This window comes from Marmota flaviventris, chromosome 1, assembly GCF_047511675.1.
Source record: "Marmota flaviventris isolate mMarFla1 chromosome 1, mMarFla1.hap1, whole genome shotgun sequence".
NCBI lineage: Eukaryota > Metazoa > Chordata > Mammalia > Rodentia > Sciuridae > Marmota > Marmota flaviventris.
In genome coordinates this window covers 139,701,233-139,722,815 of record NC_092498.1, presented here as the reverse complement: position 1 = coordinate 139,722,815, position 21,583 = coordinate 139,701,233, and the positions used below count along the sequence as shown (strand labels likewise).

The window sequence follows — 21,583 nt, the reverse complement described above, 5'->3', positions numbered from 1 at the left end:
GAGAGGTAGTGTGGCTGGAGGCCAGGGTCTGCTGGCGCCCCTCCCCTGGGCCCAGCCCCGGGCTGCAGGTGGTGGGCTGCTCGGTGGTGGGCATCAGCTCATGAGGCAGATGCTCCTGCTTGCCAAATCCCAGACCTCTGTCCCACCAGTGCAATAGCTTGCAAAAATAATTATTTTATTAAATAATATTTTCAGTTCCCAACCTTCACCCATCTAGCTTCCCACCTCCAGTTTAGAGCAAAAAATGATGTGTGTACGCTTCATTGGAAAACCATATTCTTGTCATTTTGTTTTTCTCAAGGTCTCTGAAAGTGGTTGATATTTTGATGCTTAAGCATTGAACTCTTGAGTTCAGTGTGTGTCCAGTTTTTCTCTTTAAAATCTAGTCTTGTTAAGTAGCCCCTACATGTGGCTCAGCAAATGAAACAAATCAGATTGCTCCAAGCTTATCTGATAGAATCTTCACACAGAAACCAAGTAGCTACTTGTTTTCAAAAGAGCAAATGTAGAGGGCTTTTGGGGACATCCAAATGGAAAGGCTTGGGATTGTAGATTAAGCCCCAGATTTGTTTGCAGTTTGAGCATTTAGGTGTTGAGCCACAGTGAGACTCACAGGAAACCCAAATGGTATTGCAGAGAAGAGACCTCTGCTTGTGCATAGTGTAGCTCAGTTAGCTCCAAGAAAATGGTGAAAGCAGATTGTCCTAACCATGGTGAGCTGCACATCAGCTTGTCAGTCAGGAGTCCTTCGTGCACCTGGTAAAGCTGCCTTATCATGCATCCACTGCCAGAAGAAGAGTCACATGTATAGTATGAAAGGCCTCTCTGGTCAGTTTGAAGCCCAAATCTGAGCATGCTAAATAAATTTCGTTAGTAAACTGGTGTTGCATTTAAAAAAAAAAAAAAAATCCCTCTGTCCCTAGGGATGAAAAAGAATGGTGACTAAGAACTTGGACTGGGTATCCAGCGCAGCATTTAGACAGGGCCAGTCCTAGGGCTGTTTGACCACTGCCCTGCATCAGGGGCTGGCCTTCACATGTAAGAAAGCGCTATGAATCAGAATCTTAAGTCTTCAACAAGCACTTGAAATACAGGATTAAAAATACTTTGTTTTGGGCTGGAGATGTGGCTCAAGCGGTAGCGGGCTCGCCTGGCGTGCGTATTATTTATTTTTTAGTTTTCGGCAGACACAACATCTTTGTTTGTATGTGGTGCTGAGGATCGAACCCGGGCCGCACGCACGCCAGGCGAGCGCGCTACTGCTTGAACCACATCCCCAGCCCTCTCTCTCTCTCTTAAAAAAAAAAAAAAACAAAACAAAACTTTGTTTTGGGGCTAGGGCTGAGGCTCAGTGGTGGAGCACTTACCTAGCTCATGTGAGGCTCTAGGTTTGATTCTCAGCACCACATAAAAATTGATAAATAAAATAAAAGCATTGTGTCCACCTACAACTAAAAAAATTTTTTTAAAAAAGTACTTTGTTTTCAAATAAAAATTGTACATTTGTAAAAAGGAAGGAATGCATCTTCTAAAGGTGGTAGAGGCTTAAGATCTCTACAGGCTTAAGATCTCAATGGACATGCACACCAAAGTTCCAGTGCTCGTGTTTTATTTCAGAAGGAACAGGGATCAGATGCTGTGAGAACTATGTCCTTGGCTGTCACTAGTGACTGATGTGATTTTCAGAACCCCTGGAACCTCCCTGTTTTATTTAAAAATCTAATTGCCTCTGCATTCTCTTAGTACTGTGTAAAGAACTTGAGAATGAAATGGACTCTACTCTAGAGATACATAAAACTGTCTGTGGTTAAGGCAAAACTAAAGAAAGTCATTCTTTAAAAGTAAGAAAAGCAGTTTGAGTAGTTTACAAAACTTGGATGGGGTTTTATAAATTTGTTGTTGTTGTTTGTTTTTGTTTTGGGGGTAGGGAGGGGAAATAGGCTAGGTATTTCTTCATTTTTAATTTAAGCCTATCACCCTTTCCAGAAAGAAAGCACAGGGTAAATAGAGTCTGATGGGGAGGGTAAGAGAGTGATTGGGCTGAAACTGAGTCGCTGTTAGATTGTGCTTTTTTTTCTTGCTGGGAGAGAAAACCTGCACCATGAGGAGGGCAGGCGGTGTGAGTCTGCAGTGTTATCAGCCGGGAGAAGTGAGTTTTTCCAAAGGCATAGTGCATCTTTTCTTGCAGGTGCGGGCTGTTAGATGTCAAGCGGACAGTGTGTCTGGCTATTGACCACAGTGTCTGTCTTGGATTCGATGGTGTCTAACACTGTCTGTCTGTCTGTATTGATCCTAGCACGTTCGCATCTGTGAAACCAGGGCGTGTCATTCCAGTGGCATCACGAACAGCTGACAGCATTTTCAAACATTACGTAAGATAGTGGTCCTTTTTACAACCCCTGGTGTGAACATATATATTTATTCACTGAAGGCAAAAATGAATTAATAGCTTAGGAATTAGGATATTTATTAGAAGCTTGAATGGGTACCAAGAACAAATAGATCACTTTGGTGGTGGTAATTGTGATTTTAGTTTGAACTCTGTTTGGGATTCATTGAGATTTAGAGTCTATAAATTCATGTCTTCCACCAAATTTGGAAAGCTTTCAATTATTATTTTCTCCTGTAGTTTTTCTGCACTAATTTCTTTCTCAAATAAAAATTCTCCTTCAGAAACTTGAGTGATAAGTGTGAGATCTTTTGATCTTGCCCAGCAGGTCACCAACGCTCTGCTCATTTGCTTTCCCACACTGCCCTCTGTTCTTCAGAGTTTATGATTTCTACTGGTCATCCTCAGGGTCACTGATTGTTTCCTCTGTCATCTTCATTCTGCTGTCAAGCCCATCCAGAGAGATTTTATTTCAGATTTTGTATTTTCTGATTCAAAACTTCCATTTGGTTCTTTTTCATAGTTGCCATTTCTCTACTAAGAGTGTCACTTTTACTCATTTTACTGTTATGGAATAGGGTTATAGTAGGGGCTTTTAAGTTATGATTCCCCAAGTCTTGGTTACCTTAGGTTAACATCTGTTACTTGTTTTTCCCTTTGAAAGTGGATTACGTTTTCCTGTTTCTTTTTGTGTATGATGTGTCAGGTATTTTGAATTGTATTCTGGACATTGTGAATGTTGCATATTTTGGATCCTGTTACATAATCCTCTGGAGAATTTTTTTTTAATAGGCAGTCACCCCAGTTAGGTTCAGACTGCACATATTGTCTGTGGTGGTGAATTCAATGTCAGCTCAATTTCCAGAACCTTTGCTCTGTGGTTTTTGTTGGTCTTGGACATTGCTATGTAGGGGTTTGGCTGAGGCTTGGCAGTGGTTTAATCTTAGTTGAGGTCTTACAGGCTTCACGGATACACCTTGGGTCTGTCCTGGATGCTCAGGGATAAGACTGGGACTCATGTGGTTCTCGCACAAGATTATGGAATCTGCTTTTTCAGTTTCCTTTTCTCCTGGTCCTTAAGCTTTCCAGTCCTCAGGGGCTCCTTTCCCTGGTCCTATAACCAGAAGACAGGGTTTCTGTAAGAGTTTTCCCTGCCTGCATCACCCCACCACCCCACTCTGACTGGGGACTGTGCTTGCGGCAAAGCCACAAAAGAGCATAAGAAACCCCATAAACACTCCCACCCTCCTCTTGTGGACTTCAGGGGCCCCTTTGGTTGGTTCCTGTAATCAGAAAGATGTAGTTTCTGTTGGAATTTTAGCTCCTGCTGCGCCACACGGTTCTCCTGTGGGAGCTACTCAGGGCAAGCTGCAGGAGAACACGGGCAAGGTGGGGAACACCTCCCATGCCAGCTGTGCCCCCGCTGTGACTCTCCTTCACAGTCCGGGGGCTTGAGTTTGTTCCCAGCGGCCACAGGTGTTTGTTTTTCCTCCATGGGTTGAGCAGTGGTGGGCTCACTCTGTCTTGGCCAGAATCAGGACTCCCACTTTCTTGTAAATGATTTAAACAAACAAGTAGTTGACAGGTAAGGGCTGTGTTAAATGAAATGCCTTCCTGTTCTCTGGCCCTCAGTCTTCTCATCTGTGATCTATCTGCTCCTTCTCCCAGTGAAAGCAGGGATCTAGGATGGAGCTTACTAGAGCAAAAGTTGGCGCTAAGGGCTTTGATCAGAGTGAAAGCTGTTACTTGCTTAAGGCAACATTCGTTGAACCAACAGATCCCACACTCTCCTCTCCTAGTATTCAGATAGAATTAACATACCATATAATTCAGAGATTTAAATAGCACCAAATAGTGGTTTTTGTGAGTTCACAAGGTAGGCAGCCATCAGCACCATCAATTTTGAAACACGTTCACAGAAACCCTGTACCCATTAGCATCACTGCCCATCTCCCCCAACTCCTGCAGCTCTGAGCAACCACTAGTCTCCTCTGTTTCTGCATGGATTTTTCTTTCCTGGACATTTCGTACAAGGAATGGTATATGATCTTTTACAATTAGCTTCCTGCTCAGCACGCTGTTTTCAAGAGAAGCCCAGTTTATAGCATGTACCAGCACATCGTTCCTTTTTATGGCCAAATAATATCCCACTGTTTAGTTAGACCACATTTTGCTTATCCATTCATTAGTTAATGGACATTTGGGTTGTTTACACCTTTTGGTTATTATGTTTAATGCTGTTACCATATTCATGTTTAAGAGTTCATGTGGACATGTTTTCGATACTCTTTGCTCTGTATACCTGGGAGTGGACTTGAAGTGTATGGTAACTCTACATTTCACTATTGACAAATTAGCAGACTCTCTTTTAAAGTGGCCACACCATTTTAGACACCTGCCAACACTGTAAGCAGACTCCGTTTTCTCTATCCTCACCAGCACTTGATGTTGTTGTCTGGAGTCGTCCTAATGAGTGTGAAGTGCTGCCTCCTTGTGGTTTTGATGTGGCTCCCCTATGCTAGTGGTGTTGGACATCCTTTCAGGTGCTTATTGCCCGTTCGTGTCTCTTCTTTGGAGAGTTGTCTATCCAAATCCATTTTTAGCTGAATTAATTTTTTTAAATTGTTGAGTTGTTTACATATTTTTTCTAGATACAAATCCTTTGTCAGATATATGATTTGCAAATGTTTTCATTCTGTGGGCTGTCTTTCTTTCCTCTTTCTTGAGCACAGAAGTTTTTAATATTGATGAATTGATCTGCTTTTTTGTTCCTTGGGCTTTGGTGTCATGTATAAGATGTATAAGATCTGCTTTTTTGTTCCTTGGGCTTTGGTGTCATGTATAAGAAACCATTAACCTAGGGTCACGAAGATTTGCTGCTGTGTTTGTTCGTAGTTCTGGCTCTTACTCTCAGGTGTGCAGTTCTGTAGCAGGTGTGGGGCAGGGGTTCCTCCTCATTCTCTTGCATGTGGACATCTAACTGGTCTAGCACCATTTGTTGAAAACTGTTCTTCCCATTGAATTTTCTTAGCCCCTGTTCTTGAAAGTTTGACCACAAATTTAAAGGTTTATTCTAAACTCTCATTTCTGTTCCATTGAGCTATGTCCACATTTGCCAGCACCACACTGCCTTGATTATGTACAGTTTTTTATTTTAATATACTACTTATTACACAGTAAGCTTCCGAATGTCAGGCATGCTGCACAGCATGGTTGTAAATGAAAGTCAAAAACTTGTTTTAGAGTCTTTATGTACAACATGGATATACAAAATAGTCATAAAAGTTTTAAAATTTAAAAAATAGTCATAAAAGTTTTAAAATTTAAAAAATGGCAGTGCTTCCAACTTGGGATCATGTGCCTTATTGTTTTGACATGACATCCATGACCCTCATTGCCACAGGCAGTATCTTGGGCCGGCTTGTCATGGGTCACAGAATTTGAGGATTAACAGAGTTCTTCAAGACCATCTAAGGAAATGAAGGTCCAGAAAAGTTCAGGGACCGGTCCACATGACATGTTACTCTTGACAATGCTGATTTTATGTTCTGTATACAGAGAACTCTAAACATCAGAGACCCAGCTTTAAAACACAGAAAGCACTAGCCTAGTTGGAAAAAATTGGGCAGGTCAGCCTGAAAATATGTACTCTTCTAGGTGCTATTTAAAATGAATCATTTCATTGAAGGCCATCATCAGTGCTATGCAGATAAAACCATTGATTTTGGTATGTAAGGTTATATTTTAAAATCCTCTTTTAATAGCTCAGGTTCAGTAAGATCAAACAGAATCATGTATTGATTTCTTTTTAAAAAATACACACCAGTTTTCTCAGTTAATTTGGTCATAAGCAAAAGAGCCTGTTTTAATGCTTTGTTGCTTATTTCCTCTATTTTCTGGATGGAAATATAGCAGAAGGTCGGGTCCTTCTTAATGAAACTGCTGAGCCAGAGTCTGAATAGGCTTCAGCCTTGCCACCAAATACAATTTACCTTATTATCATATGGGACTATTTAATCCAGTCCAATAGGAAGTGAGCCCTGACTTGTGGCCCCCAATTAAAGAGTCTCTCAGCTTCCTTCCTGCCTGACAAATAGAAAGTTGTGGTGGCTTGTGGTCCGCCGCCTGCTGCTTGAGAGTGCGCAAGTGGGGCATCAGCGTCACATTCGCTCCATCTGCAAGTGTTATAATAAGTTATTCAAAGCTCTTAACACAGGACCAACCAGAGCGTGCCTCCCTCTCAGTTCCAGCACGTTTTCCTGCCCATCAGATGGATGCTCCTCTGCTGGAGTCTTTGGAAGGTTCTGGTGTCTTTTGTTTTAATTGGCGGGCTAGCGCCGGCTCCTATGGTGTGATTTTCATTAGAGAGGGGCTGCAGAGAGGGAGTGTTGGAACAGTCCTCCAGCCCAACCATGAATATTAAACATAATACAATTACAGCTTTCCGACCAATTATTTTTCTTTTCAGTGGGCAAAGTTGATGAAATACTCGCTAGATAGAGGTTTGCAGTATCTACTGTTGGCTTCTTTTTGTCCCTGGAATCGGTTGTCCTGGCATATCTTTGTGCCCATTTGCTGTGCTACCTGTTTCCCAGCGGCAAGTGTTCGATTTGAACGCTGAGGTTGCAGACTGTGCCAAGGTTCGCTGCATTTCAACTTGGTGCTGCACGCTGTCAGATGTTCGAGGCCAATACCTGCTTCTTAATGTGAATTTGATGGCTTGGGTGGACTCAGCACACCGAGGTGTGTGCTATTTTTGCGGACAAGAAGCCAGAGTGATGTCCCTCTAAGGAGTTGTTAGAGAAAATACTACTTTTTTTCCTGTGGGGAGAAGTTCAAGTCTGTTTTGGCCCACTGTTGTTTTTCTGGGTGATATCAAAGACACTGCTGCTGTATCTTTTGGTGCATTTGTTTATTTTGTTTGGAGCCGTCCATGCTGGTGTCTAAATACAATAGGAAAACAGATGGCAAACTTTGAACTTCTGGACCAAATTTGTGTTTGCCTTTGTCTCCTTAACAGCCAAACTGTAAATTATGGAGTATAAATATTCAACAGAGGAGCTCTTTATGAAAATCACCACGCCAAAAATAGACCCTTAGTAACCAAACACGCATTGAGAAGTACTGGGCTAAACGCCCCCCCCTCCCATCCTTAGCAGGGTCCCACTGTGGTCCAGAGGTGGGCCTCTCACCCAGCACTTTTGCTTGTCCTTCTACCTGCACAGGCCCAGAGATGGGTGTCCCTGCATCTGAAGAGAGAGAAGGATCTTTGTTTTCAAAGCATACTTCAAGCTCTCTCTGGTCTTTCTAGTCCCAGATCCTCCAGCGGAGACGCAGACTGAGCAGACTGAATGGCATCCCACGGCGGGAGGCCCCTAGTCGTCTGCACCCCCACTGCTTCCTCGTGGCTAGGCACGAAGTAATGCCTCTGCCTCTGACTCTAAGACCATATTTTTTTCAACATCCTGCTTCCACTTAACATTACCTAAGAAATTAATTATTAAACATTATGACACACAACATACAAATGAGGGTGTATATAAGGTAAATACATAATGTCAAGAACAGAGACTGCGCATAACTAGAACCCTCAAAGACCTGGTTCCCTCCTGGTTGTGGATGAGTTCTTGTTTTTTAAACCACATGACAGTGTCAAGAATCAAAAGCAGAAGCCTCTTTGTGGCTCTCATTCTGCCACTGCCACACCTCTTCTCCAGGATAACTGCCATTAACATTTCCAGTATGTGTTTCCAGAATTTTTAGTTGCTTATAAACAGCATGAACTTTCAAGTTGAATTTAAAAGCACAAAGTGGCATTGAGGAGGTCAGTCTTCTATGCACCCCTTTTCCTGGCCAGCATAGTCAGCCTCCCCAGTTGACCGCTGTCCTCCAGGTGCCATCCTTACAGTGGCATAGGTGTGTGTCCCCCCAATACACTCATTCAGGGTGGGGAGGGGAGCATACTGGAGGCTGCGCCTGTTGGTGATGTAGATCTGCCTGTCTCTCACGCCCCGTGTGAACTAGCGTAGGGATGCACCAAATTGCTCAACCAGCATTCATTGGATGTCCTGGCTGATTGTGCCACCCACATCCAGTCATTCAAATCAGTGACTTTAATGTCCTTTCTAGTTTTTCCTGTCAGCCTGATTCTCATCCTTAATAGGCAATGTTCCCCCCTCAGGGTGCTTTGAAGAGCTTTGTTTTTTCTCACTTTTGTGTCAGACACATTTTGATCACATTTCACGCGAGGGCAGGGTCTTTTCAGGGCAGCAGTTGTTTTTTCCTTTATGATTTGTGTCAGAAGGTCTGTGAAATTCACTTCATTCTTGTTCATTAATTTGCTTACATTTTGACACATTCAATTTTAGCTATTGGGACTTGTTTCAGGCACTAAGTATAATGGTATTTGCAGTAGACAAGAGATTTCTGACTCATTCCAACTCATCCATGTGAAAAGCTAGCATGTATTTGTAAAAAATGAGTTTTTTAAGGAGGTTCTTAAATCCAAATTCTTACTAGGCAAGTAATTATTTCAAGTCTCCAGATAAGTGACTACCAAGCATCCACACACTTGTCACAGTTCTGCTGGGCTCAAGTATAAAAGTACTTCCTAAGTGTCAAGATGGTCACAGATCAGGGAAGTGTTTCCTGGCCAGGGAAGGGTTTGGGTTGCAGACAAGTGGCACCAATTTACCTTTGCCCTTAACAGAATCTTATACCACCAGCAAAATCACTGTATAATAGTTACCACTGGGACAGGCTTCTCAGGCCAACACCACGAGGCATCCTTGTGCCAGTTGGATGTCACCTACCCTCTACCTGGATATGCACTCATTGCAGATGTCTCCCTGTTGAGGAGATCGAATGGACAGAGCAGCAATTGCCCTGGGTCACTCCTGTTCTATGTGCTTTTAAATCAGTCTGATGAAGTGGTCGTGGGTACTCTGAACTACAGCAGTGAGGAGAGAGTAGTCTATTTCAGTATTGTAGGTGTGTGCAGTTGAAGTAATTTTACGTAGGAACATTGTACCCAGATCAGCACAATTGAGGGGGAAGCTTTAAATTAATCCCCTTTCCCTTCTCTGTGCTCTTTTGGCCCTTCCAGGGTGAGAATCCACGACCTCCGCACTGATAAAATTGCCCTGTCACTCTCGGCACACCAGCTTGGGGTCTCTGCAGTCCAGATGGATGACTGGAAGGTTGTCAGCGGAGGCGAGGAGGGCCTGGTGTCTGTGTGGGATTACCGCATGAACCAAAAGTTGTGGGAAGTCCATTCCAGGTAAGCTTGTCCTGCAGGAGTTTTGAGGAATAGCAGTCACACAAACCATCATGCCAGTCACCCAAGCCAGGCACTGTACTAAGCGCTTCTTCAAGTGCATCCTGTGAGCAGGCTGTGCTGCTGCCTCCAGTGTTCAGATGAGGAACCTGAGGCTGGGACATGGTCCTGCTCCAGAGAGACGCAGTTCTTCTCTCTTACGGCATCGGTTTGCCATCATTCATATCCAACCCTGAAGAGGCCCAGCTTCTCTAAGAAGGACCGATTTCTCATAAGTGCTGTTCTGGTTGTTTTAGAATTCCTCCATCTTACTAAAGCCAGATCAGAACTGTCGGAAGCGAGCTCAGCTAGGCCATGATGTGGCTCCCACTAGGTGCAGGGGGATGCAGGTGGGAGCACACATTCCTGGGTGTCAGATTGCAAGAGGGTCTGCCTGTTGCTTGAGCTGTCCTCACACTGTGTAGGGGGCACCTAGGACTAAAAGTGTTCCGGCCTCAAGTTTTCATTTCAATCTTTACTGAGAATATTAAAGAGAAGTAGATCCTATGCTGTGTACCGGCTTATGGCTTTGTGGATATAGGCACTTTTTTTTCTTTTTTTTAGGCTATTGTGATGCCATACCAGGCATCTCCATTTCTTTCTTTCTTTTTTTATTCTAATCAGTTATACATGACAGCAGAATGCTCTTTGATTCATTATACACAAACGGATCACAATTTTTCACTTCTCTGGTTGTACACACAGTAGGGTCACACACTTTTTTGGTACCAGGGATTGAACTCAGGGCACTCGACCACTGAGCCACATCCCCAGCCCTATTTCAATTTTATTTAGAGACAGGGTCTCACTGAGTTGCTTATTAGGGCCTTGCTGTTGCTGAGGCTGGCTTTGAACTCACGATTGTCCTGCCTAACCTGCCCAAGCTGCTGGGATTATAGGCGTGTGCCACCGCACCCAGCTGGCACATTTATATCCACAGTGCCTAAGTGGTTAAAAGGTTTTGTGTGAGCCTGCTCTTAACCTTAAAGCAGAGCTGGAGCTGACCAAGGCCACTCCCACCTCCACAGAGGAAGGGGTATACACTCAGTACCCTGTAAATAGACATTGTAGGTGAGGTGACACACGCCTGTAATTCAGCAACCAGGCCACTGAGGCAGGAGGATTGCAATGTCAAGGCCAACCTGGACAACTTAGTGAGACCCTATCTCATACAGGGGGATATAGCTCAGTGGTTGAGCACTCCTGAGTCCAGTCCCCAGATCTCAAGAAAAAAACAGACAGCAAGGTGAGGTGGAGAGCAGCACTGGCGAGTACTGTGGCTAGCAGCTTTTTCAGGAGAGGGCCCCTGGTGGTGTCAACACCACCCAGTTCTGTCTCTTTCCCTCCCTTCCCTACTGGCACAAGCCCCTTGCTGATTTTGTGATGATCCACTGTTGCCACCAGGTGGTGCCAAAAGCAAGTAAAAGTTCTACATGGGCCTCCCAGAAGCATTTGCCTTTAAGGGAAACCTGGAGTTTGTTTTGAGAGCTGGTCCTGGAGGGCAGCTCCTGGAGCTGGCTGTGCCTGTGCTGGCTGTTGGCTCCCTGCCCCCTCTTGACCGGCCATTCAGCAGCTGCCAGTCTCCCAGGTGTGGGCTGCCCCAGCTGTTCCTTTAAAGTGCTCAGCATTGACTTTTCTCACACGAGGGAGCCTCCTCCTCTCCATGGTCCCCTGCCCAGAACCCGCTGACTCACCCACGTCCTCCCTGAGCCCTCTGCCCATCCTAAGCGCAGTCCAGTGTTGTGTTGTCACTTTCATGTCCCCCCTTCTGCTTCGGACTCCTCAGCCAGCCTCTGGGTCCTCCTCACCCGTCAGTGACACATCCCCAGGCCTGAGCCCTCCCTTCTCTCCCCCGTCCTCTTGCCTTCTGTCCCCCTCGCTGGGCTCTATGATGCCCCCTTTGGTTTTATTACTCAGGAGCATCCTCTGCCACAGCATCCTGGGCTCAGCCTGAATAGGCCACTCCTGTGCTGGCCTGGTGTCCCCTCGGCCCTGAGTGTCCTCCCAGGTGCATCAGTCAGTTCCACTCCCAGAAGCCGTCACTTCTTTGTGCTGCGGTGGCCTTGGCTGAGAGCTGTGGAAATGCGCCTTACCTTCCCCCCTGGCGAGGAGCTTCTGAGGGCAGCCGTCCCCTGTGGGAGCCATTGGTGTCACAGGCACCTCCCAGCTTAGCACTGTGGCCCGGCAGGTGCTACAGAAGGTTTCTAGAGTGAGTGAAAGTCCGTTAGACTTGAAGCCATCACTTGCCGAGATGTTCTCAATGTGCTGTCACAGCCCGAGCACAGGTGTCATTTTAGTCCTGACTAAATGGCTAAAGCCTTACAGATCACCCTTAAATGTCCCCACATGCTGCAGATGAGGATCCCGGCTCGGAGCTCAGGAAGCCTGCCCAGGACTTCTAGCCAGGAGGACAAAAACAGGGCTGGTCTCCACTGCGTGTTGCCCATTTGTCTCAAGTTGAGTTTGTCCTTGTGTGTCAGCCAGAGTGCAGGTGGGACTCCCCGATTTGTTTACGAAGTGTCAGCAGCTGTGGGAGCTGAGGGAGAGCCTGCTCTGCAGGGATAAGCAGGGCCTGGGGGTCCAGACTCCCGCTGGAGGCTGCACTGCCCCCTCTTCTGCAATGGGCTCCACCTCAGAGGCGTTCCCCTCCCCACTCCCAGGCACGCCGTGAGGCACATCTCCTTCAACAGCCACAGCCTCATCACGGCCAACGTGCCCTACGAGAAGGTGGTGCGGAACTCGGACCTGGACAGCTTCGCCACTCACAGGAGGTCAGTGGGGTCCGGTGGGGCCGGGTCTGCCGTGTCCACAAGGACGATCTTAGTTGGGTTTCATTGATAGAATCCCCCATGGCACATTGCCCCTGTGGGCATCCCAGGTGTGGCCATTCTTCCTATCCATGACCACCAAAGAGCCAGGAGAAGTACCCAGGGCCTGTCAGAAGCCCTCCCTAGCCACTCGTGGCACTTGGTGCCGGCCGGAGGATCCGAGCCCCAGCAGCCCACAGACCTGTCTGTGCTTAGAATCCTAGGGCCACGCCTGGTCCTCAGAGCTCCTGTTCAGTCTGCTGGTGACCCAGCTGCCATGCAGAAGAGGTCCCTGTGTGGGTGGGCTCAGGGGCCTTTTCTGGGACTGTGCCTAGCTCCTGAGTGCCCCCTGCGGCTGACCCCACCCACATCCACAGGCCTCGCCTCCACAGCCTGCTCTGCCTGGACCCAGGATCCTGAGTGTCTGACACATTGTGGGCCCCGAAATGAATTGCTGTCCTGCCCCAAGCCCTGCCTTCTACAGAGCCAGAGCTCGTCAGGGTGAGGGCCAGTAACACCATCCTGACCTGTTGTCCCTCTGCTTTCTCCAGACACCGGGGGCTGATTCACGCCTATGAGTTTGCCGTGGACCAGCTGGCCTTCCAGAGCCCTCTTCCTGTCTGCCGCTCCTCCTGTGACACCATGACCAGTTACAACTACGACCTTGCGCTCACTTTTCCCAGTGACAATATTTAGTGCCTCATTGGGAGCAGGAAGAAAAGTGGGAAGGACCAGTTTTATAAACTTGCAAACCCTAAGAGAGCTGTCTACAGAGCGGTAGGCATTTGGGGGACCAGCTGCTCCTGAGCGTGGCACCCTTACCTGCCTCCGCTGCCCTCAGCCACAGGCAAAGCATGGGTGTGTGCCATGGCTCCTTCCATCTCACCCTGCTCTCTGTGGCTTAGAGTAACACGACTCAAACTTCACCTCCTCCCTCACCGCCCTTCCCTGGTCCCACTGGAGGCCTAGGGAGCTCCATGCTCTGAACACCAGGCTCAGTTGGCCCCGGCTCCTGCCCTGATGGCCATCTTCCCAGCCTCCAAACTCTTTCAAGGACCTTGCGGTCCTGGGGATGTGCCGGTCTCTGGGCCTACAAGGCCCCATCCTTTGGATCAAAGATCAAGCTCAAGTTGATCAAAGATCAACTCAGGGTGGTCTCCTCTGAGCTCCCACCTCGCCACTGCCCAGTGTGACCTGGAGAGCAGTGCTTTTTCTTCATAGCTTTTACCAGGGTTTATAAGTATATATTTATACAATTATTTCATTAAGAACTATTTTGCTTTCTATTATGTCAACAGTATATGATACAAAGTAAGTATTTTCTCAATATTCACAAACTTAACAGCCATCCTCCAAAGGGAGAGGTCAAGGGGGGACCGTGCCTTCAATCCCTGAAGATAAAATAAGACTGTGCGAGAGAGCAATCGAGAAGTAGCTTCCCTCCCAGAGCAGGGAACCATCGCATTGGTCTTGATTTTCTTGATTTACTTTTTTTCTAAATAGCAGCAGCATCAGCTGCTCTACCAGCTGCTCTACGCAGGCTGATGGAGCTTGCCTGGCATGAGATCCCTGGGTTCCACCCCCAGCCTGAGACCCACATGCAGTGGGTCATCAGCAGATGGAGTTACTGAACAACCTAAAGACCTGGAGGATTTGCATAACGTCATTAGCAAGCTTGATTCAGGAGATGTGTGTGGAACTTTGTCTCATTTCACATGTCCACAGACCATGTTGGAAAGTCTCTGATTGCAGGAGACGGACACCCTGTAGCCTGTTCCCTGACCCCGGGACAGTGCAGTTAGGAAACAACACAAAGTAAAGAAATAAAAATGTGTCTGGGGATCCAGGCCTTCAGAATTGGATATACGGAGGGCTGTTACTGGGGAAGGGAAATGTGGGTTCTCAGACCCAGGGCAGGGGGGCAGAGGCCAAGGACAGAGAGGAGCTATGACATAGCAGGAGGAGATGAGGCCTCCCCAAAGATGCTCAGGAGAGGCCACGGTGGCCCAGACAAAGTGCAAGGAGGGGGTTGAAGGGTTAGAAGCAGATGAACTGTACAGCTCTTGATAAAGAAGGTACAAGGACTATTAGGGACAGAAAAATGCTGGCCTCAACATGAGGTCACCTGCTGCCCCCTCTGAAGAGAAGTGAGCAGGGATCCAGTGCTGGCGATGGAACTCAGGCCCCGCCCAGGCAAGCGCTGTGCCTGAAGCTTGGGGAGGGTTCTGGGCTTGCTTCAGTCAGCCACCCTTCCACACCCCGCTGCGGCTCAGCTCACGCAGCCAGGCGAAGAGCCAAGGGGGAACTGCACTCCCCAGCCAGAGACTGCCCCCTCAGACTGCCTCCAGGAGCAGGTGGGCACCGGAATCCTGCTCCTGTTCTTGGGAGAAATGCCCCTGTCAGCAGGGAGCTGCTGTGCGCCCCATTCTGCTGGCCTGCCTGTATTGGGGTGCTCGTCCTCCTGCAGCTGGGCCCCTGCGGTTTCTTTCCGAGGCAGCTCCTTCCAGGTGAACCGTGCACTCTGCGGGTAGGGCCTACCTCCTCGCCTGGCAGCCACTGGAGATAATGAAACATCTAGAATCAGGAGACGCAGAAAATCTTTCCAAAATTAAAAACAGTTTTAACTACGAGCATTCCCTGCTAACAGCCAGCCAGGATGTTTAGCCCCCCAGCCCCTCAGGAAGATAGCCTGAGTTCCGGAGCAGAGCCCTCAGCCCCAGTGAACCTTCAGGCCAAACAGGTCTGTCTGCAGCTGGGTAGAACCTCTCGGGGTCAACTGCCCCGACCGAGGCTCAACCAACATCCCCCAGTGGTCAGCACGGCCAGGCCACAGCCACCCCGCCTCACCTGCGTCCTCTGGCTTTGCAGGGAGCTGCGTCCCAGGCCTGTGCCGAGTGCATTTGGCACCTGTGTTTCCTTGGAGCTCTTCTGCTTCCCAGATTCTTCCTCCTGGGCTCCTCCCAGAACGTGCGGGGGGGGGGGGGGTCAGGACACCACCCAGTCTCATCCTCCTGCCTCTGTCTGTCCTGGTATAAGTGTTCTGAACTTCGTTGTGGCTCGGGCTGTTCTGACACTCCGAAGGGTACATGGTGGCAGGCCCCTCCTGGCATGGCTCAGAACCAGCTCTCCACCGTTCTCTCAGTGGAGGGCCCCAGCAGAGTCTTCCCCAGAGCCTCTACCACAGGGTTCCCAGCCCAGGGTCAGAGACCCACCAGGGACACAGGCAGCCTGCAAGTGTTGCCATTTTCAAGGAACAGCTACCTTTCCTGCATGGACATGGGCGGGACTGCAGTGCCCTCCCCCAGCTCTCATCTCTGGGGCGTTGGGCATGGTGCTCGCCTTGGTCCACGCAATGAGTCACCTTAAACACTAGGGACAGCAGCATCTTCCCTCTCAATAGAAATCCTGCCCTGGCCAATCGCTCAGATTTCAGCTGATTAAAGGAAAACTGGATTTCCTCAGCAGTGGCATTTTGGTCCTTTCTGAAAGAGAAAGGAGACACTCACTGTCCCCTGAGGACTGAAGACCTGGAAGTTAACCCATTAGGCCCCAAGCTGTCCATCCATAAATCTTTCAATGAAACTGACGCAGGTGCTTAAAATAGATTGGAAATCAATCCAGAGCTTATGCCTTTTTGTATATAAAATACATTTTTTTCAAATACTTTTGATTTTCTCAAAATAGAGCCCTGAAAACATTTATTTTAAAAGTTACTGAAAGTACTTTTTTTTCTTTTTGCTCCCGTTGTTTTTCTGAATGTCCCAGATGTAGGACGATGAGACTTACGTAGGTCCTGGGGGTGACACTTCCCACCTGTTCAATGGCCAGCATCATCCCTGCAAGCTGGTTTTGCTCAGCCTTGTACGGAGGGCTCACCCTTGCACAGGTCCCTCTCCTCAACTGTCTGGTGGCTGCTCCTAGGGGGGCCAGTGACAGTGGGCCCAGACAGGGCTGTCTCCTCCCTGACGGGGCCTTGCTCTGCAGAGCAGCTGCTTCAGCAGCGAGCTTATGGTGCTGGCCGGCCCAGGCCGCAGAGCTGCGAGCCACAGACCTGCCGCGTCACCCTGCGCAGCCAGGCCAGATGGTTACCTGGCTCCCGCGGCAGGGCCTGCGGTGGTGACTTGGCTGGGCTGCTCCACTGTGCAGGGAAGGCTCCCTCTCACTGGGCTCCAGAGTGCCCGTGTGGGCACTGTGTCTTTGGCCTCTGATGTTGAACGTGAGCTTCCAGAAGCAGCCATTTGCTCTGCACTGGGAGCCTTTCTGTTCCCGAGGGAGGGAGGGAAACTCCCCTGCCCTCCACAGCTGAGCCATCCTGCCATCTTTCCTTCCCTTGCCCAGCGTGCGGGCAAATGCTGCTTTGTCGCTTCCCTAAGACGAAGGTGACAGCAAGGCACTTGCATGCCCCTTGACCTCACTACTGCTCCACTGGAACCCCCCTTGGGGGCCACACCAAGAACCAGGGCTTGTCCCTGGCTGTCAACAAGCAGATTCAAATGCTGAGCAGCTCCGTGCCCTCTCCCGGGTCTTGCAACCCCCTGGGCCGTTCACCCACCACCCACCACCCTGCTGGCACTGGTTCAAGTCCTGGCAGAGCTGGAGACAAAGGTGCTGCTAGAAGACCGGCGGCTGTGGCCCTGGCTCCTCCCACTCAGCTTCCCAGGCCTTGCCAAGGTCACCGCGTGGGAGGACAGCCTGCCGGGCTTGTTGGCAAAGCCCTCACCCAGGCAACTTGTGTTTTTAACTCTCCGCCAGGCTCCTTGCGACTCAGCGCCTCTCACAGCACAGAATTCAGCCTCAGCCTCCTGAACAGCAGGCCTGACGGCTATGGCCCCTCTCCTGTTAGCAAACAAAAGAACTTTGGACCAAAAAATAATAGTTTTGTTAAAGTCTAGCAATAATTTGTTCTATAAGAGGCCAGAACTAGAGGCTGGGTAATCTTGCTGTTTGCTTACCAATAATTCATGTTTAACATGGCTGCAGAAGGTATCCCCAAAGGAGTGCCTCAGGTTTCCATTACACAGCCCTTTTGTAAACCTACCTACTTAATAGATTTATGTCAAACTACCATCTTCTTTTAACATTCAAAAGCCAACTTTTCAGCCGGGCACTGTGGCACATGCCTGTAATCACAGCAGCTCGGGAGGCTGAGGCAGGAGGATTGAGAGTTCAAATCCAGCATCAACAAAAGTGAGGCACTGAGCAACTCAATGAGACCCTGTCTCTAAATAAAATACAAAATGGGACTGGGGATATGGCTTAGTAGTCCAGTGCCCCTGAGTTCAAGCCCCAGTACCCTCCCCCAAAAAACAACTTTTGCCCTTGTTAACTTGCAATATAGGACTGGATCTCACCTCCAACTTGATTCCCAGCAATGACTTAGAATACAGAGAAAGTGGCCTCTGCCCAAGCAGCTGAGGACGTTGTCCCTGCTCAGTGTTCTCTACCCACATCCTGGGAACCTCCAAGTCCCCACTTATCAGCATCCTTCAAATATTTGACTTAGCACTGAGTTCTGCCTTGTTCCTTTTAATCACTTGCCTGTCTTATCAAAGATTTCAGCACAAACAGCACCTGCTGGGGCAGCCACAGTTGAGACACCCCTGTCATTCAGTTCACGTCCCCATCCAGGGATGAGGAGGGCTGGCTGCATTTGGACAGGGTCAGTGCCCTCCCAGTCATGCCCAGGAGTTAGAAGGCATAGAAACCATTCCCAAGCCACCTGCTTCTTTCCTGCCATGCAGACTGCACTGCCCAGATGGCACGGCCATCACCAGACCCAGGCCAGAGCAGCAGCCCTCAGTCTTTGATGATCAGAGGCCCTGGGGAATTAGCCTGCCTCTCCCAGGGGGCATTTGTACCACCTGAGGGCCAGGCTGGCTCACTGCCCACAGCACCCTGGGAGCTGGGCGGAGAGCTTCAGGTGACTTGTGCCCCTACACTGATGGAGATGCACCCTGCCCTGCAGGGAGATGACTCCATCTGTGAGCAGAGGAGCTTTCTTCTGAGTGGCAGGGACTGGGCTCAGGAACCGGCTCATTTTAATTAGCTGTGTAGCTAAGCTGTGGCCCACGGCTTCAAAGACCCCAGGCAGGCGGGACCCGCAGTCTGCAGAGCCAGCACAGTTGATGCCTGTCTGTCGTGGCCACATCTCCCCAACTCAGGGCACAGGAGCTGAGGGAAGGTTATTATTTATTTTAAAAAAAAAAACATTTTGCATTCATGAATTGCCTTTGTTGTAAAGAACAAAATAGAAGCAAATTGGGAGCGCCCCAGCACCCCAGGCTGTCGCGGGCATGCCAGAGGCCCTGCGAAGATTCGCTGGGGACAGAGGAAAGAGGAGGCCGGGAAAATGGATTTCAGACACTTCCTGGACAGAAGCTCCTAATGATGCAGATTCTGTCTTTCCGTCCCCGTGACTTGCAGGTCTTTAGCAGGCAGCCCAGAAGCTAAAAGGACCCTGAGAGGCAGGTGAGGGAGCCCGTCCTCTCTAGGAAACTGCCCGGGTCCTCTTGGGAAGCTGGCAGGGTTTGTCACTCCCTAGGCGGCAGGCACTAGAGGGTGGACGCAGAGGCCTCTGCCCACGCTCCTGCTCTCACCAAGACCAGACGTTTGTTGAATTAAGTCCTAATCCAAGAAGCAGGTCCCTGGCATGGCTTCAGGCCCATGAAGCTGAGCCGCGCGGCCTCTGAGCCCCAGGGAGGCAGCTGGGCCTGGGTGGAGGTCTGGCCTTTCTCAGGCCCCACCTGCCACCTCTGCCTCCCAGCCAGGCACCCAGGATGGGCAGCCCCGCACCTGCCTCAGTTGGACCTGTCACCCAAGTGCCTAGGGTCCCCAGACTCCACCTCCACCCTGTTGCCCTCCACGCTGTCCCTGGCACAGTCCCTTGAGCTCAGCACACTTTTGGTTTGCCTTTTGAATTTAAGCACCAGCTCGTCCCTTGGCCCCAGCAGCAGCCCGAGGACACCTGACATGCCAGGGAGTTGCTCTTTCTGGCACGCGTCGGACCAGGACACTCCTGTTGGAGTGAACATTCACCCACAGCAGAGTCACCCACGCGGGGCTGCCTAGAGTCACCTCAGACTCCTCATCTGGGGCAGGGAAAGCCTGCTGTATGCAGCTCAGCTCCGTGGGGACTGCCATCGCCTGGCTGGGACAACTACCTGCAGGCAGGTGGCTGAGGACCCCTGACCACAGCCCAGAGAGAGGAGGGTCCCTCGGCAGCCACTCCTCCCCCACCAGGCTCTCCACTGAGATGACAATGGGTGGCCATTGGTGTTAGTACCATTAGCTACAAGCATGAGTCACTGTCCCCTAGGACAGCCTTTGGGTGGTTCATCAAAGAACCACCTGAGCTTCTGCAGCAGGAGGGTAACGACGGTGACACGAAAGCGGAGATGCCCCTGGGTTTGTTTCCCCTCCAGTACAAGCTTCACTGGGAACGTTGAATCACGCAAAGTACAAATGTCACCAACCACACGAAACATCCAAGCCCAGTTTCTACCATCTGTGAAGAGAGGGGCACCAAGAACACAGACGCACACCCCTGTGCTCGCATGTGCGGGACCCAGCTCAGGACGCCTGGGAGGCCACCGTGGTGACCTCTGGAGAGGGATGGCCAGGCCGGGCGCGGGCCCACGGCTGCCTTTTGTACTGTCAACCCCAAGGCCAGGTCTGAACAGATCAGATAGAGCGCACTCAGCAAGAAAATGACCGCAAATCCAGGCTCCTGGAGGACGCAGTGACCAGTTATCAGGAGACCTGCTGGAAGGCCAGAGAGCCACCTCCCAGTGAGTGTCAACGTTTGTTGAACGTTTGTTTGGAGAAGTGGGGCATGTCCAAGTGGCACTGCCAGCAAGAGGCCTGGAAGACAAATCCTTAACAAAGCCACACACAGCCAAGGACACTGCCAGGGCCAGCCTCTGGGGACCCACGCAGGGCAGCAGAGACCACACAGTCAGCAGGGGTCTCTGCAGCTCTGCCAGCTCCACACGGTCCTCTGCTGACCCTCCTGCCATCACCATCAGCCAATACCAGTGACTTGTTTCCACAGCTTCCTCCAATAGGTGACAGCGAGTCCTAGATGCTCACCTGGGCAGACGCTCCTCTGGCTTCTGCTGCTGCCACCTGCATGGGGACCACAGAGTCCTGGGGGGTGCAGCTGGCCCATCCGACAGGAGCCCGGACCAGCAGCCCCAGCGAGGTCCCCACCACCAGAGTCTGAGGGTCTGCAGCCAGCCAGCCCGGAGTCCCAGTGCCCAGGGGCAGGCAGCGCCCATAGCCAGGGCTCCCTGTGTGAACACTGGTCACGAGTTTGAGGAGGCCCTGCCTGAGTCCAGCCCTGGGGACACATGCAGCAGAGTGGCTCCTCCTGGTCTCCCCATTGAGGGCTGAGGAGCCAGGTGGACCAGGCTGGTCACCAGCCACCAGCATGCACTGGGCCCAGAGCCAACAGGAAACCGGCCCTTTAAGATGACCCAGCCACCCCTGTCCCTCTTATTCAGTCCCAGCCACCCACGGCCGGCCCCGGCCAGGAACCAGGAACAGACACAAGTCACGCTCATTAACAAACCTTTTTTTTTTTTTTATTGTCATTAGAGATAAAAATTGCAAAGTCCCACATACCACAGCCCCGATGGCACAGGGGACACGAACCCCGTCCACTATTTACAGGAGCCGCAGCGGAGGCCGGGCCAGGCTGTCCCCTCTCTCGGCAGCTTCTCCGGAAGGCAGCGGTGGGTCAGTGGCAGAGGGCGATGGTCTCCATGTTGAGGAAGCGGACGTGCATCTTGGTCTCGATGTCTATTCCCTGCCAGATCTGTAAGGGACCAAGCAGCGTCAGGGGCGTCCCCACCTCGCCGCAGCTGCCTGGGCCCAGTCCTGGCCCCCGCCCTCCCTTTCCCCGGTCAAGGTGAAGACCAGGGGCTGTCGTGAGCCTTGAGCCGAGTGAGGAAGAACAAGTCCCATCTGTCCTCCTGCTGGTTAATATGGCTGTGACATTTGGCTTCTTCCTGAGCGTCGCAGCACGCTATGGTTAAGTCCAGAGGCAGGTCCCCTCCCGCCACACCCCCTTCA

At 50.0% G+C, this 21,583-nt stretch overlaps 2 protein-coding genes across 4 annotated transcripts in view; one reads left to right on the top strand and one right to left on the bottom strand.

The window, feature by feature from the left end:
- Positions 1-14,373, top strand: part of Fbxw8 (F-box and WD repeat domain containing 8) — a 106,963-nt gene extending 92,590 nt beyond the window's left edge. The window contains exons 9-11 of the mRNA XM_027949190.2: positions 9,495-9,668; positions 12,365-12,475; positions 13,063-14,373. Coding sequence (XP_027804991.1) covers positions 9,495-9,668; positions 12,365-12,475; positions 13,063-13,207 — 430 coding nt within the window. The 3' untranslated portion in view covers positions 13,208-14,373. The remainder of the gene's footprint in view (positions 1-9,494; positions 9,669-12,364; positions 12,476-13,062) is intronic.
- A 6,698-nt stretch (positions 14,374-21,071) lies between these two features.
- The window catches only part of Tesc (tescalcin), a 36,054-nt gene continuing 35,542 nt past the window's right edge, over positions 21,072-21,583 (bottom strand). For all 3 annotated transcript variants that reach the window (XM_027949188.2, XM_027949189.2, XM_027949187.2), the window contains one exon: positions 21,072-21,326. In XM_027949188.2, coding sequence (XP_027804989.1) covers positions 21,249-21,326 — 78 coding nt within the window. In that variant the 3' untranslated portion in view covers positions 21,072-21,248. The remainder of the gene's footprint in view (positions 21,327-21,583) is intronic.